This window comes from Bacillus rossius, chromosome 11, assembly GCF_032445375.1.
Source record: "Bacillus rossius redtenbacheri isolate Brsri chromosome 11, Brsri_v3, whole genome shotgun sequence".
In the NCBI taxonomy this organism is placed as follows: Eukaryota; Metazoa; Arthropoda; class Insecta; order Phasmatodea; family Bacillidae; genus Bacillus; species Bacillus rossius.
The window spans coordinates 52,827,569-52,844,033 of NC_086338.1; the positions used below are offsets into that span (position 1 = coordinate 52,827,569).

General features: G+C 39.6%; 1 protein-coding gene across 3 annotated transcripts in view; it reads left to right on the forward strand.

Moving 5' to 3' along the window:
• Positions 1-15,249, forward strand: part of LOC134536990 (protein lethal(2)essential for life) — a 59,350-nt gene extending 44,101 nt beyond the window's left edge. For all 3 annotated transcript variants that reach the window (XM_063377128.1, XM_063377129.1, XM_063377127.1), the window contains one exon: positions 13,868-15,249. In XM_063377128.1, coding sequence (XP_063233198.1) covers positions 13,868-14,059 — 192 coding nt within the window. In that variant the 3' untranslated portion in view covers positions 14,060-15,249. The remainder of the gene's footprint in view (positions 1-13,867) is intronic.
• Positions 15,250-16,465: the final 1,216 nt, after the last annotated feature.

Genomic DNA, 16,465 nt, shown 5'->3' on the forward strand with positions numbered 1-16,465 from the left:
ACTTTTATTATTAATTATAATATGTTTATTACTTTAACGAAGAGATTATTTTAACTATAACTTTTATAGATGTTTGCTATTTAACTTCTTCCTGTGTTATTCTGTTAAGGATAGGACGATGATAGGAAAAGTAGGAAACGAATGGGAGTGTTTCAAGTTGAATGTGCCTCGAAAAAGTCAAATCGATGGTTGTTCCAATCGAGTGGAAGAGAGATAGATGGGGCGCAAGCGTATAATGAGCGTAACGGGACAATATGCGTAACGGGACACTTTTTCGTGCGTGCAGCCGACGTTCATCGATTTATTAGACGTTGTTACGTCAAAAAAAAAATTAGCACGACAAGACCAGCCGCCTAGACGTAACGAATATTTGAACGGGCAAACGAGTTACGACTCTTTGAGATGTGCCGGATCCCGCGAACTAAAAGAACGTAATGAACGGATATTTTGGACGAATCACCACTCGGAACCGATTCAGATGGAATCGATTCGGTCAATTGAATCGTTCTGGCCATCACATTGTTGGTGAAGAGAGCGCTCAGCCACTTCCTGCTGTTCGTTTAGAGCTCGCGGTCAGAATTGTGCAGCTCCCCCCCCCCCCCCCCCCCCCACACACACACACACAGCTACCTGTTCCGCCCGCCACAATGGGGACCGACGTGGGAACCAGTGGGAAGGCGTGGGAACCACGGTGGGGAGGCGTGGGAAACAAGGTCTAATTTTCGTTCCCCCCCCCCCCCCCCCCCACATAATTTTGAATAAATTCATAACACAACCATATTGAATTGTTTATTAAAGCCTTTTTTTCTACGTGTCAACTTATTTGATGGGTTTTTTATGTATACTAATTGTGTGTTATACAATTAACTCTATGATTGGGAGGTAATGAAATCAAAACATTTTATGGAAATGCATCAATGTTTGTCAGAGACTCAGTCCGAATTTTCACCGACCTTTGGATGATTCATAATTCCTGAGGCCTGGCAACATTCTAACAAAAAAAATATATATTTTAATATCCTGAAAATATGTATATGTTAATACAAAAATCATCCTTCTTGTTCATTGCAAAACCTGTTAGCAAAATGAGCAAGCTATAAGACATTTTCTATGCAGATTTTTAAAAAAGGGATTGGAGGTAAACATGTTCTTCTTTCACTAAAACTGCCTTTTTTATTCACATACGTTAGTTTAATGTGTTATTTCTCACACAACTCCTATTCTAGTGGTAGCATGCGAAGAGAAACATATTTTATTTGTGGAACTCCTCATCATTTAGTCCTATCAAGGCTTGTGACTGGTGAGGGGGACGCACCACAACGCCGAAATACTACAACGCCGAAATACACTAACGCCGAAAAATGTCATTGCAGGACTGCCACACAGGTTAGGTTAGGTTAGGTTAGACTAGGTTAGGTTAGGCTAGGCTAGGCTAGGTTATGTTAGGCTAGGCTAAGCTAGGCTAGGCTGGGTTAGGTTATATTAAGCTAGATTTGGTTAGGTAAGGTTAGGTTTGATTGCGGTATTTCGGCGTTAAGGTACATTTAAGAAACACACAAAAATTCATTCAGTTGTTATTTCGGCGTTGTGGTACACAGCAGTTTTCTAGCTGTCGGCATTGTGGTCAATTTTGACATTCGGCGTTGTGGTATTTCGGCGTTGTGGTAACGACCCGCTGGTGAGCTAACGATCCCGGGTTCGATTCCCGGGACACACTCGGAAAAAAGGATAGAGCTGCAGTTCGACCTGTCGGTCGGTTTAGAGAAATCATCCAGTCCTTCGTCGCTAGGGCCCTAGCCTCGACTTCTACGCATTAAAAGAACGAAGAGAATCGTGACGCGTGGGCGACCGCTCGGCGCCGCAAGGGAAGCCTAAGATGCACATCAAGTTCTGTCCCTGCCCGAACACGCCCGAACATTCACCTTCGGCCAACCTCGGGATTTGTTTTATTTTTGCGCAGGAATAAAAATGAATTCAAATATTAAAAGTGGTCGGTTAGGTTAGCTACATTAAAAACACTTTAAAACACTATGGACGGTCAGTTAGGTTAGTAAAGCTACATTAAAATAAAACAGAGAAATATAAATATATTTAAATAAACCCGAAGTTGGCCGAAGGTGAATGTTCGGGCGTGTTCGGGCAGGGACGGAACTTGATGGACATCTTAGGCTTCCCGCGCCGCAAGGACGCTCAGGACATATAAGGACACGCGGCAGGAGCGGGCCGTGTCTCGCCCACACGCGCGACCCACACCTGCAGCTGCGTCACGAGCCACTCCCCCCTCCCCAGCCCCTACCAGTAGTGGCTGACGTCCTCCGCCTCCTGCTAGCCTCACAGCGCCGCAGAGCACAGAACTAAAGAAGTGCGACTCTTACGGTGGAAACTGAAACATGTGTCGCTATCTGTTGGGCGGCCCATAACTACCAGCAAATAAAAATTCGGAATAGAGGTTCTCATACAAAGTTTTTTTTTTTAATGGGGGACCCCCCAGGGGGTCCGCCCCGCCAAAAAATTCACTCATTTTATTGACAATGAGAGGTACAAAAATATATACACATGGAGGAGAAAATTTGAATACATTAAACAAGAAAAAGATATTTACAATAATTGATACATACAACAATTGGTCCCTTCCAACATTCAAGTCCTTGGGGGCCGATATTTCGTGTAAAAAATCGGAATAGAGGTTCTCATAAAAAGTTCTTTTAGTTAATACGTTTTTTTGGTTACAGTAGTAAGTTATCTCCTATCTCTTTTCTATGCTCTTTGGCAACCCAAAACTAATTTAATAGATGCGAAAATACTTAATGCTGTTTTGTAATAAACCGTCATGTAATAAATAAAGGAGTAGGAGGTGCAAAAACTCATTGGTATTACACACCGCAAAATTAGTGGCTATCTAAATAGTGAATTTTCACTGGTTTGTTTGCCTGATAATAGCTTATACATTACTTCTCTCAATAAATTAATGTAGTTATGTCAGCAATATTTATGAAAACTACTATCTAGCGGACGGTCCCATAACTACTTCAAAAAACTAGGTCTCAGTCTCGGTAATTAAGAGTTTCTCCCCCATGCCGCAGAGGACGCGAAGCGACTGCAAAACGTTATCATGTAAAAATTAGGTTCGATAATTGTTCCTTTTAAGGATTACGAGGCTACAGGACTAAAATACTACCAAGCTACAAGTCTCCAAGGCTACGAGACAAGGCTACACGACTGTAAGGCTACTCATGTAAGTACACTCATAATACGAAACTCGGACACGAACTTTATCGTAGAATTCTTTTAAGATAATGCATAGCGTGATAAGTATACGTAAATGGTGTTTTAAACTACATTTATTTCTGCACTCGCCGCTAGAATTCGTTTCCTTAGCAGCTACGTCGACTATCGAATCATTCGATTTGCAGACCGAAATTTTCAACTATATGATGAAACGGCTCCGATAAAAGTGAAAAAGACTTGAAAAAAAATACTACTACTCCGGTTTTAGACCTTTTTTTCCCCCACAAGAATATTTATTAAAATCTGCCCATCTTGTTAAAATTCGTTAAACATTTAATACTATAAAGTTTTCCTTTTGGCTTTGTGAACTTTGGTTCGCGGCATCCGTCACAGATAGCAGCACCGTGGTTACATATTATCATTCCGTGCGACTACTAAATACACGCTTAGAAAATTATTATGGAAACAGAACCACTCATCCGCTTTCAGCGTATCCTTAAATATTTTTTTGAACAGTCACAACTCGGGGAAGTTTTTAATCGAGTAGTTGTTTTTCTGAAGCTTTTGGACATACACCATTGCTATGCACATGTATGTCCGTAGAAGAAAACTACAAAAAACACAGATGAAAAAAACACAAATTAAGAAAAATATTGCTGTTGTCAGGATATAAACACCACACAATACTCACAGGAATATGGTCAACGAACAAAGAAAAACAAAGAAAAATGGACTAACAAAATGAAAAAAAACCCACAAATGATTTCAGCACAAAAATACCGAACCCAAAAAAAAATCAGCACAACATTGGAAACGAGACAAAAACACCGCAAAACGAAAAGACGAAACAAACACAATAGTTTTCCAAAAACAGAAGAGAACGAAAAAAAAAAAAAACAAAACAAAACAACCCTCAAATGATAGCACAAAAATATTGAACCCAAAAAAAATCAGCACAACAGTTTGAGTTAAAACGAGACAAAAACACGACAAAACGAAAAGACGAAACAAACACACCAGTTTTCTAAAACAGAAACAAGCGACGTTTCGGGAACTGCTATCTGCCCCCGTCCTCAGGGAGAGACGCACATGGTAGGAAAAACCCTTAAACGAAGATAACAACATATCAGCAGTTAAACTTCATTATAATAAAACATGCTTTGCTATCCAGTTGGGGAAAGCGGGATTGAGGGTTCATCCTGATTTTGACGTAAATTACATGGCGAAGGTTGCACACACAAGACTCCCTAGCTTCTTTACCAGGGAGACCTAAGGTGCACTTCAAGTTCTGCCATTCCCGATTACACCCGAACAATTCACCTTCGGCCAACTTCGGGATTTGTTTTATTTTTGCGCAGGAAAAATGAATTCAAATATCAAAAGTGGTCGGTTAGGTTAGCTACATTTAAAACACTTCAAAACGCTTTTGACGGTTAGTTAGGATAGTATAGCTACATTAAAATAAGCAGAGAAATATAAATATATGTATAAATAAACCCGAGGTTGGCCGAAGGTGAATTGTTCGGGTGTAATCGGGAATGGCAGAACTTTATGTGCATCTTAGGCTTCCCCTTCTTAACCACAGGCAGGGCGCAGTCGAGTACGTCAGAGCGCCCCCTACTACTGCACGAAGCCGTAGGAAGAAGTTATTGACCGCCGGACCACGTGACCAAGCCTACTTGTTATGGAGAACGATGGCTGGGAAGGGGGAGGGGGGAAAGGAAGATGCCAGCGGTGACGTCACCGCCGTCAGTGTGCGCAACACTGCCGCCGCGTGTTTCCAACTGGCGCGTCATTTCTCAGGGGTTGGCAAAGCGTAGTCGCGCCACGCTCCTTCGACTTTCCTAGAAAGGCTCTTTTTTTTTAAAAAAAAAAACATTAATTTTAAGGTCATGTAAAGACAAATTTCGTAATGTACTTTTCAAAATGTAAATGCTGAATGTATGATGGGGAGAGACGGGCAAATTGGCCATGTCGGGCAAAGTGGCCATGCCGGACAAAGTGGCCATGCCGGACAAAGTGGCCATGTCGAGGAAAAGTGGCCATGTCGGGGCAAAGTGGACACAGGCGCTGCCATCGCCCGGCTAACGCCCGAACTTGCACCTCCCAATGCTGTTAAACCTGTAAGATGGTTCGCAATCTAAAATTTAATTTTTATTGATAGTACACACATATGAATGAAAGTCGCTATGTACCTGCTATTTTGGAGAAAGTTCGCAAAGTGGGTTTAAAAAAAATAAGCTTTGTGACAGACCATGAAAATCACACATTCGAGACTATTAGAGTCCCTGGTTAAACCTGTACGATGGTTCGCACTCTAAATTTAATTTTTATTGATAGTACACACATGTATGAAGGACACTAAGTAACTGCTGTGTTGGAGAAAGTTCGCAAAGTGGGTTTTAAAAATAATAAAAAAAAACTCGGGTGGATATTGCCTTAATTGCGTGGAATGACTTAGGCTGTTGTTGTCCTAAGCTCTCTGTTCCGGGCAGTCGGATAGAGCTAACTTCAGATCAGTTTTACTTTTTGTAATATAAACTTAAAAATAAAAAAAAATATATTTTACAAACCAATACTGTAACGGGGGTTCTGGCCCACCGCAAAGTCTGGTAGCGAAAAAACCAAACATACCAACACCATCTACAATCAAATCAGCTGTACTCACAATTTCTCTCGTCGATGCAGCAGAAACACTCGTAGCTATAATCTCAAACAAGGAATTTAAATTTCTTCGTGCCTTTTAATAAATATGTCTGGCCTGTCCCCCCGAAAGCCGAACAAACGTGCTCGAGGCTCATCGTATGGAATTCAAGGTCTCGTGCGAAAAGTTCAGCACCGCGCCCGGGCGTGGCCTGTACACTCCAACAGTCGCGGGCCCATTTGACTCCCGCGCGAGGCGCTACAACGAGGTCTCGCCTCGACTGCCGGCGGACCCCGAATGTCTCGTCACTTCTTAACACACACACACACACACACACACACACACACACACGAGAAGCCTACGATTCACTCGTCCTTCTGGACATACCCGAATACTCACGTTGGCAAGCCTTCCTTCAACAGACGAGAGAGCCAAACCCGAAATTCCCCGAAGTTAATGCTCGCTTTTTTTTTCCCCTGTACCACAACAGGTGTATTTATTTGGGGGAAACCGTTTACATGATTTCACAGTATCTTTAATGTAGCTATCCTAACCAAATCAATCGTCCACAATGTTTTAAAGTATTTATAATGTAGCTTACAATGAACAAAAAAAAAAAACCGAAGATGCACGATCGGCCGTTTGGCTCTCTCGTCTGTGAAAAATAGGCTACCCAATTTATAAACCCAGCCCAAGGCCGGGCGCACATGGGCGTAGGATCTCCACAGCGCAGACAGCGCAGTGCAGTTATAAGTTCACGCCTGCCACACACGAGCGAGACGTCTTGCTGTTAAATACCTACCAAATAAACGACAGCCATTAACGTTTGAAGGTTTGTGATGTGTGACACACATCTTATCTCTCGCCATACGGCATTTGATAGATTTCGTGAATGGAACGAAGTCGATTGGAACCAAAATGTGTAACCAATGTGCTGCCATCAGTGGCGGATGGCGCGAACCGAAGTTCACAAAGCCAAAGGGAAACTTTATAGTATTAACTGTTAGATGAAGATGGGCTATAGTATTAACTTTTAAATGAAGATGGGCAGTATTTTAATAAAATTCATTGTCGTTCATTAGGGTAAAATTTCAATTAGGATTGAACCTGGAGTGGAGTGAGGAATCTAGATTGAAATTTTACTTAAAAGACTTTGTTGTGGACTGAAGTTGGAGTGAAGTGAGATAATCCACTCCACTTGTTGAGGTGGACTGGACTGAAGAATCCGGATTGAGATTTTACTTTAAACACGGACTGGAGTGAAAAGAAAACACGCACGAGTAAGCCGCCGCCATATTGCATTGTTTGTTATTGGTCTCGTTGCATTTCAGGCATAATTTGTGAAAATGGCAAAAAAAGAGCAGAGGAATGTGTGGACAGAGATGAAAGTAGAGTTATTGTTGGACGTAATGACTGAAAAACATATTTTAAGATTGCTGGACGGAAAAAAAAGTATAGGAAAGGTGAGATATTTGAGTTGGTGAAGGCAGAAATGGACAGTGCGGGGTTCAAAAGAACAACAGAACTGATAATTAAATGGAAAGGACAACATTTTCAGTCCATTTTGACTCCAACTTCGATCTTGTTTACATTTAAATCTGGATTGTGATATTTACCATAAACGCATTTCGTCAGTCTATGTTCGTTACACATTCACTCCGAGTTCACTCCACTCCTGGTTCAATCCGGATTGAAATTTTACCCTAAACGAGGTAATAGTTTAACCTTTCGCTCTGCAAATCGAATGATTCGATAGTTGACGTAGCCGCTCCGGCAGTGAATTCTAGCGGCGGCTGCGGAAACTACGTGGAATTCGCGTCAAGAAATATAGTTGAAAACACAATTATCGTATATTTATCACACTCGGCATTATTTTGAAAAAATTCTACGTTAAATTCGTGTTCGAGTTTAATATTTCATATGTTTGAGAGAAATAAGGTTAATTCATATTTTATTTTTCAATTGTAAAACACATTTAAGAAAGTTCACAGATAAATTTAGTAAGTATACAATAGCTTAAAAAAATGACATTAATAACAGAAATACCAAAGGTTAATTCATATTTTAATTTTCAATTGTAAAACATATTTAAGAGTTCACTGATAAATTTAATATACAATACCTTAAAAAAAAAAAAAAAAAAAAAAATACCAATGCACCACTTTAACCATCTTCCGAAAGCATAATTCTGACGATGTGCCCGCGACGTTATGGAAGTGAAAACATTTTTTTTTTTAATCGGGCATTGTGCCGCAGCCGTTATTTAGTTCGCGCTGACGTAATCGACGCCTCTCCCGCGCATCTTCACAAAATACGGATTTTAGAGACCCCCAATTGTGGCTGCGGAGCGTTATCAGGCGACATTAACCATATTTTACTGGAGTGTCCACAAATGGCGGATCGGGAAACATTTCTCAAGAGGTTAAGAGATTTTCAATTGCCTCTCCCACTCAAATTTCCGGAAATATTAGACGCTCCTAAACTAATTTTTCACACTATTTCCAACTTTCTCACCCGTGATAATGTCTCTTTGTAACAATATACATCAACATCCTCGCCTTCAGGTTATTGAAATACTAACATTTACAGCATCCTTTATTCATAGATCTCAAGATTGCATTTCCTGAGTTTGAATCTTGCAATTTTATTATTACGTATTTTCATTCTCAAACTTTGGTCGTTGGCGTCACGCTGGAAACCAGCAAAATTTAAAAAAAAAAAAAAAAAAAAAATCGATGTATCGAACGTGATCGGTCGGAAATGTCTGCGGGGCCGGCGCTGGGCTTGAGCTGGGCTGATCCGGACAGCTGCGTTGGGCGATCCTGCGCGCGCGCGAAGACAGCAGTCTGTCTGCGTCATGGCGGGTGCGGCCGGCTATTATTAGCGCTGCCCTCGGACTGCACGCCGCCTCGGCGACAGCGACCCCCACCCCTTACCGCAGTGCTGACATCCGTGATTCACGTGCAACAATGTGCCTGCTGTGCACCGAGTCTTTTCAACACTTGCCTTAATGTCACTTATTGACGTGACAACGTCTAATAAATCGATGAACGCCGGCTGCACGCACGAAAAAGTGTCCCGTTACGCACATTGTCCCGTTACGCTCGTTGAACGCTTGCGCCGCATCTATCTCTCTTCCGCTCGATTGGAACAACCATCGATTTGACTTTTTCGAGGCACATTAAACTTGAAACACTCCCATTCGTTTCCTACTTTTCCTATCATCGTCCTATCCTTAACAGAATAACACAGATTGGAAGAAGTTAAATAGAAAACTTGTATAAAAGTTATAGTTAAAATAATATGTTCGTAATAAACATATTTGAATTAATGAGTGCAAATGAAAGTAAATTTATCAATTAAATTGTATATTTCATTTCACTCCTTCTTTGTATCCATACAGAATAGTGGTAATGCAATAAAAATGATTCAATTTTATTCATAAAAGTATGCAATCATTTTATCAATGTTTTGTAATGACGTTGTCACGTTAAACTATTGTCCGTAAACCGACTTACGGTATTTGGTAGGAATAATTTAGTGAAAATGTAACAGAAAGTCGATAGACGGAAATGTGACACAAATATGAAGGACCCACCATGTAGCAACGTAAACCCTTGTACAGCCACTTTCGTAAAAATTATGGTACATACCAACATGTACTGAATTCATAAAGACAAGCAAACATTTAGTGACAAAATTGAGATGCATGAATGTAGTTACTTTAGTGAGCAGGGGCTGGGATATTGCTCAGCTCAAATGAAGTGGAAGTGAGGTTGCCACTTCAGGGTGCTTATTGGCAAGGGCGTCGCCAGCCGATGGCCTGGGGGGGGGGGGGGGGGTCAAGTTGTGGGAAAAGTATGTTTTTTTTTTGCATTTGGCTACATTATTTTATATCTCTAAGGCTCTAGGGGGCTTATTGGTGTGCCAAATGAAACTTTATGATAGTGAAACTACCCTGGAATATATTTGGTAAACTATAAAAGTCATAGTAAAAAGTAATCTCAAGTTAAAAAAATACCTGAAAAAAAAAACTACTACAATATTTATAATACATATTCTTCATGCACTTTTCAACGGGCTCTGTAGCACAGCTGTAGAGCATGGACTTGTTAACGTCAATGGATCTGGTTCAAACCTTGTCGCTTATAAAAATTTTTAAAACTTTTTAAATTAAATTATATAATAATGATAATAATAATGTTGAATCAGCTCAATAAGGTAAAGGTTTGTTTTTAGTAATAATTTAGACTGATTTTTGTCATTTAAGCAAAAACAAATATACAAACATATACTTAATGTTATAAAATTGTTTTGAAATTTAATGTTAATGTTTTAGTAAAGCTATGCAAGTATCTTCTAATGTGTGTAGAAGCTTTAAAGTATTACTAGTTATAATGAATTTTAATAATAAGGGCAGTATTTTAATGAAATTCTTAGTTCGAAAATCAGGTCCATAGCTGGGGTTTAGGATTTTTTCAAGTCTTTTTCGCTTTTTTAAAAATCTCTATTGGCTATAACTTTACTGAGCCACTTGCAGCCAGGAAAGAAGTGCTTGTAAGATTTGTGTGTAAGGGCAGTTGTTTTTATATTTTCATTGGCTGATGTCTGCACTACATGTAACTGTGTAATACTGGTATCACTACAATGTATTAAATTATGCTTAGCCTTGGAATTTTTTTTCGTGAAAAATCAGTGACCCCAGTTTTATGGCGAAGCTTATTTGCTGATGGCCTTCAAATGTTAAATTCTAAAGAGACCAATGAGATATCAAGATAGCTTCAGAGTTCAGTTTTGACAAGTTTTTGTCTTCAGTGTAAGTATGCCTCTAAAATTCAGAGCACAACCAATATCATGAAATTTCTTGGAACAAACTTTTTTTATGTTTTGATTCCACCATTGTATTTTAAAAACCACTTTGTGTCTGGGTTTGCATTTTATTGATCACTTGTTGGACAGTGTACTTATTAAAATAGTGTTCATGTATCGAGTCTCTGCAGATTGAAGCAGGATGTCTGATTCTTTTCATCAATTGTAAGTTTTCATAGTACATATCACAATCTTTCGAGTGCCAGCTATTTGGAAGATAAATGAGCTCGTTATTACCTCTTTCCAGCCGATAAATCTTGAAGGAGTTTCCTATTACTACTCTCTGACTAATTGATTACTGTGCTGTTGGAATTTATAGCTTAACAGTTGCAGCCTGGCCATAGAATCAGAGACATATATTTGTTACGGACTATTTGTGTCGATAATGAATGTCTAGTCGGACGTGATTGGTCAATCACTCAACTCCAATAGTATTTTGGACAGATCACGCACTGGAAGATTTGCTGTAATGTTAGATTAATTTTGTCAGATACATCAGAGTAACATGAACTCATTATACAAGCATAGTTGTTAAGCTTTTTTTTTAAATTTTCAAAATCTTTTTTACAGTTCTTTCTGAAACAAAGACATTATATAATAGCTGTTTTAATAAGAATCAAACTTGTCAGATATTGTTTTAATAACACATAACATCCGGTTATGACTCGGTAAGCCCTATAGCACATTATTAGTATGCACTACAAACCACGATTACATGTTACATCTAAATCCTGTCATTATACAAGACTGCGTGACTCTAACACACCATAACAACTTATCGCTCAAGTACACAACTGAACTACAGACAGATATTGTCTATATTTATTGAGGATAGCATTGAAAAATTTAAACATAATTTGTTTATTTTAATGATTAATAATAATTTTATTTTTTTGTACATATAGGGCTTGAATATATTTTTGGGGCATTTATACTTGCCCCCAGGGGTGAAGAAAGGTCACAAATTCAATCCCAAAACCCCAGTGTGCAAGCACGGACTGGTAGCCAGCCGAGTGGTTTGAATCGTACTTCAGAGGCCCCTTAGTCCAAAACCATTCCCAGGGGATTACGTTTATCATTCTTGTTTCATAGTTACTATTTTGCAAGCGCAATCTAGCACCTCGAAGATTGGCTTTTTGTTCCCCGGGGGTGAGGGGGGGGGGGGGGGGGAGAGAACTGGTTGCAAGACCTTTCTCGTGAAACATGTGCACATCTTTTATTTGTTTTGGCCGATCGGTGATTGGATCGGAGCCGGGGTATGGTTTGTTGGACCACCCAGCACCGTCAGTTTATTTATATTAACCTAGACTCGTTGCCAACTGTGTGTGAAGCCATCGCGAGTTACGTGTTGGGCGGCTTCCAAAGGTTGCGTATACTGAATATTTTGTCCCGCCCAGAACGTGACACCAGGATGGACCAACGTGGTCCCTGAAAAATGCACACGGGGACACAACTGTGCCAAAAGTTAGTGCAGAGAAGCACTTGTAATTGGCAGGGATTTAACAATCAAGACAATCTCAATGTCCTTGGATGTCCTCGATTTGGCAGAATGAGAATGAAACCTGCTGTGGAAAGCATTGAATAAATTTTTATTCTGTCTTGATTTTTTCGTACAGAATTTCATTTGTAGGTATCTTTGTTAATTCTTAACATTTTCTTTAGAGATAGGACGTGAACATGGTTTTTTATATTACAGTTATACGGTAGAGATGAAAATAAACTTTTAATTTAATAGCTCTCTATGATCGGGAGTTAATGAAATCAAAGCATTTTATGGAAATGTATCAAAGTTTGTCAGTGTCTCTGTCTGTATTTTCACCGACTGTTGGATGATTCATTGTTACTGAGGCCTGGCAACATTTTAAATAAAAATATATATTTTTCTTTTTTATATCCTGAAAAGATGTATATGTTAATACACAAATCAGTCTCTTTGTTGTTAATTACAAAATCATTAGTAAAATGATCAAGCAATAAGACATTTTCTATGCAGCTTTAAAATGGAATTGGAGGTAAAAATGTTCTTCTTTCGCTAAAACTGCCTTTTAATTCACGTACGTTAGTTAAATTTGTTATTTCTCACACAACTCCTATTCTAGTGGTAGCATGTGAAGAAACATAATTTATTTGTGGAACTCCTCATCATTTAGTCCCATCAAGGCATGTGACTGGTGAGATAACGATCCCGGGTTCGATTTCCGGCCGAATCTGGGAACTTTTCACTCGTGGGAAATCTCCTTGTGCCTGGTTCTTGGTTTTGTGCTGTGTATTGGACATCAGGGAATCAAGCCAGTACCTCGTCAACACCATTCAGTCATTATCCAAGGGGCATAGCTGCCAGCTTGTACTATTTAATTTGTTCTGTTCATACATTCTACTAATTTGTGAATTTATGTACAAATTCCAAGCTTTCAGAATTTTTTTTTTTTTTAAATATCTTGTGTGTATATTCTGTATATATTAAATATATTGTGGTGATTTTTTAATGTGAACTTCCATAGGAACATGTAACTATGAATGACAATAAGTATACTGCTACATATTTGTGTTTGCATTGAGAGCTGCACTTAATGCAGAATCTGGCATTAAGGAACTTGTAAGGTTCACAAATAGTATCATTTTGATACTCTTCAGAAACCTCCTTGTGTAAGAAAAGTACACAAACTCAAGATCTTTTGTAATTACTTGGCATCTGTAGTATTATGTGGGCTTGAACTCCAAGTTTTTTTCAGTGTGGATTACCGGACTTGACAGTCAGGGGTGTAGCCAGGGAGGGGGGGGGGGGTTAGGGGTTCATAAACCCCCCCCCCCCCCCAGCAACAAATCTTTAATTAATTTCTTATACATCACTCAAACAAATTTCATATTAAAATTAATAACATTTTTACCATTACAATATTTAAATTTAAGAACCGAAAATTGCTAAAATAGCACTATTTTACACCTTAAAATCCAAATTTTCCTTGCTTTAATATGGGGGGGGGGATGGGGGGGCATGCTTCTTAACACCCCCCATACACAAATCCTGGCTACGCCACTGTTGACAGTCATAGCCCGACACTGTATGGGTGCCGCGAGGGTTGGCAGCAGTGGACAGGACGCGATGGCTCGTGTCCGTGGTTGCAGGTGCACGCGAAACACGAGGAGAAGACGGAGAGCAAGTCCGTGTACCGGGAGTACAACCGGGAGTTCATGCTGCCCAAGGGCACCAACCCGGAGACCATCAAGTCGTCCCTGTCCAAGGACGGCGTGCTGACGGTGGAGGCGCCCCTGCCAGCGATAGAGGGCGAGAAGATGATCCCCATCGCACAGCACTAACCGCGCACGCACACGCACGCGCGCGCGCGCACGGTCCACTCGGCGACAGCCTGGACCTCAAACATTACTCGAGAGCGTCGCAAGGGAAAAAAAAAATTCAGTGACCTCTTCTTCACTTTTCCGTAGAGATGATTGGATAGTTAAACAACACCAGGCCAAATTTATTTGCAAGCCGATATTTTCTAAAAACCCTCCTGGACGCCAAATGAGAACGCAAGGTTGTTTCAAGTGTTCGCAGTGTGTGCTTGCGTCATTCGCAGCCAATGACGTGCACTCGTGGCTGGTCATCCGGGCTGTCGCGGTGGCAGGGTTTTCAAATTCGTCACTTCAAAGAAGACCGCCACGTTGAAACACCGAACGCGCCTGCCAAGCCGGGTTTCCATATTTATTACTTTATAACAAAGGCAGCACTAACAAAATAAGGAGTTTGTCTTCTCCCCCAGATAACCTTGCACTGCACACAAAACATGTAGGTTTGGATTCAATATTTGGGGTAAAAGACAATATTGGAAAGATAAAAGAAAGAAAAAAAATTGGTTTGCTTGAGGTTTGCCACTTGCATTGATGTCACCAGGGTCCTGTGAAAACTTTGCAATAACTTCACTGAACATTTACCCCCTAAATCAACTTAGATGATTCACATTTCACACATTTAGTGTCAATCTGCATGCTAAGCTAGGCAGACTCTAGACACTCCTCGTGTAACTCTGTAACTGGTGAAAAGGATTGCCTTTGCTGTAGTGTTTGTGGTGGTGTAAAATGCAGTTACAAATACTCATGTCAGATGTTTCACGCTGTATGGTTTGTAAATGTAGTAGTCTGTAAATGCTTCACTTCCGGACTAAAGGCACATCGAAGGTATTTTTACGTTAGGGTGAAGCAGAAATGCTTGATGAAATGTGGCTTGCTGAATTGTGATTTACTATATACACTTTAGCTGTTAAGCGTAGTACTTTAATTTGCACTGAAGTTGCTGCAAAGAACGTAAACTTGATATTTTTGCCTTTTTGTGTCGTGGACGCTTTTTGTATCTCTGTAACTGGAATTAATTGGCTTGAATGTGGCCTTGGCAAACATTGGTTTTCTTTTACAGTTCTTGTTATTATTGCTATATATACGTTTATGAAAAATATAATTATGTATTACATGTTAACAGAATAAAATGTCTTGAGAGTTAGACTCAATTTTAAGATGTGTTGATTACTTTGCAAGAACCCGCATTCCCTCCCAGTATTTAAGTAACACAGTGTAATGTTTGTTTGACGGAAAGTGTTTCGTTTTAAAATGTGATTAGCAAGTTAATTCATTACTTTTATTTATAAGTTAAAATGAAATGCTTGAAATATTAGTACCACACATATTTGTTATGTACAGGATGGTAACACAAGTTTATTGGGATGAAATGTTTTAACCAGAAAATCTTGACACCAGAGTTCTGAAGCAGTACAGGAAGTAAGTATGCAAGAGGCCAGCTGACAGGTGTGGGATCATGTACACACACATATCTCGTAAAGGGTTCACTTGCTAATTTTGGTAAAGCTGAAATTTAATTGCTTATATCAGGGCGATTCCCCAGTAAGTCCTAAGGGCCAAGCTCATCATACCAACATACTGTAATACTGTGGTGGGGCGGAAGGGTGGTGCCCGCAGGCCATAGTTTGGATACTATTCCTTGAATTTGTACAATAATTTACGAATGATCCAGTGTATAAATCCATCTGATGTTTGTGCAAGCAGAATTCAGACAATGTCCGGAAAAGGATGCAATGAAAAATGTTTCTCTTCTTTCGAAGTATTGTTTGAAACAGAGCGAAAGATAAACCAAATTTTTTTTTTAAGATAGCCACTTGAAAATTATTTGAGGCTAGGTTACATCTGATTCACGATATAAATAACAAGAAATGTTCTTTAAAAATGCAATGTGGAATCTTGATTTAATGCATTTGTTCGGACATACAAAACTGCAATGGCGTATGTCCAAAAAAATTGCATTAAATCAAATTACAGGAAGTCTATGAAGCACAAATCCTTTCTTACACCCAAGAATATTCACCTTTGTGTATCTTTCAAGATTTTTTTTTAAGCTAAGAAAAAAAAACATGCAGGTTAAAAGCACAACATAAAGGAAACAAGTGATATAACAAAGATACTTAAGCCATTCAAGACAAGAAAAATATTAATTTGAAAATTGCAGCAAGTATCTTTGTTACATCTCCGATACCTATGGTTCCTGTCGTTACCGAGGCAATTTGTTTGCAAGCACAGTAGGGACTGACGCATGGTGGCGCCCACATTACTGCACAAGCAAACATTAAAACTGTATGCTACATACGAAGTTCAACGAATCCCGAATGAAACGAAGGCAAGTCGGTGGTAGGTACTCTGATCCTGACAGGCTACGTACAG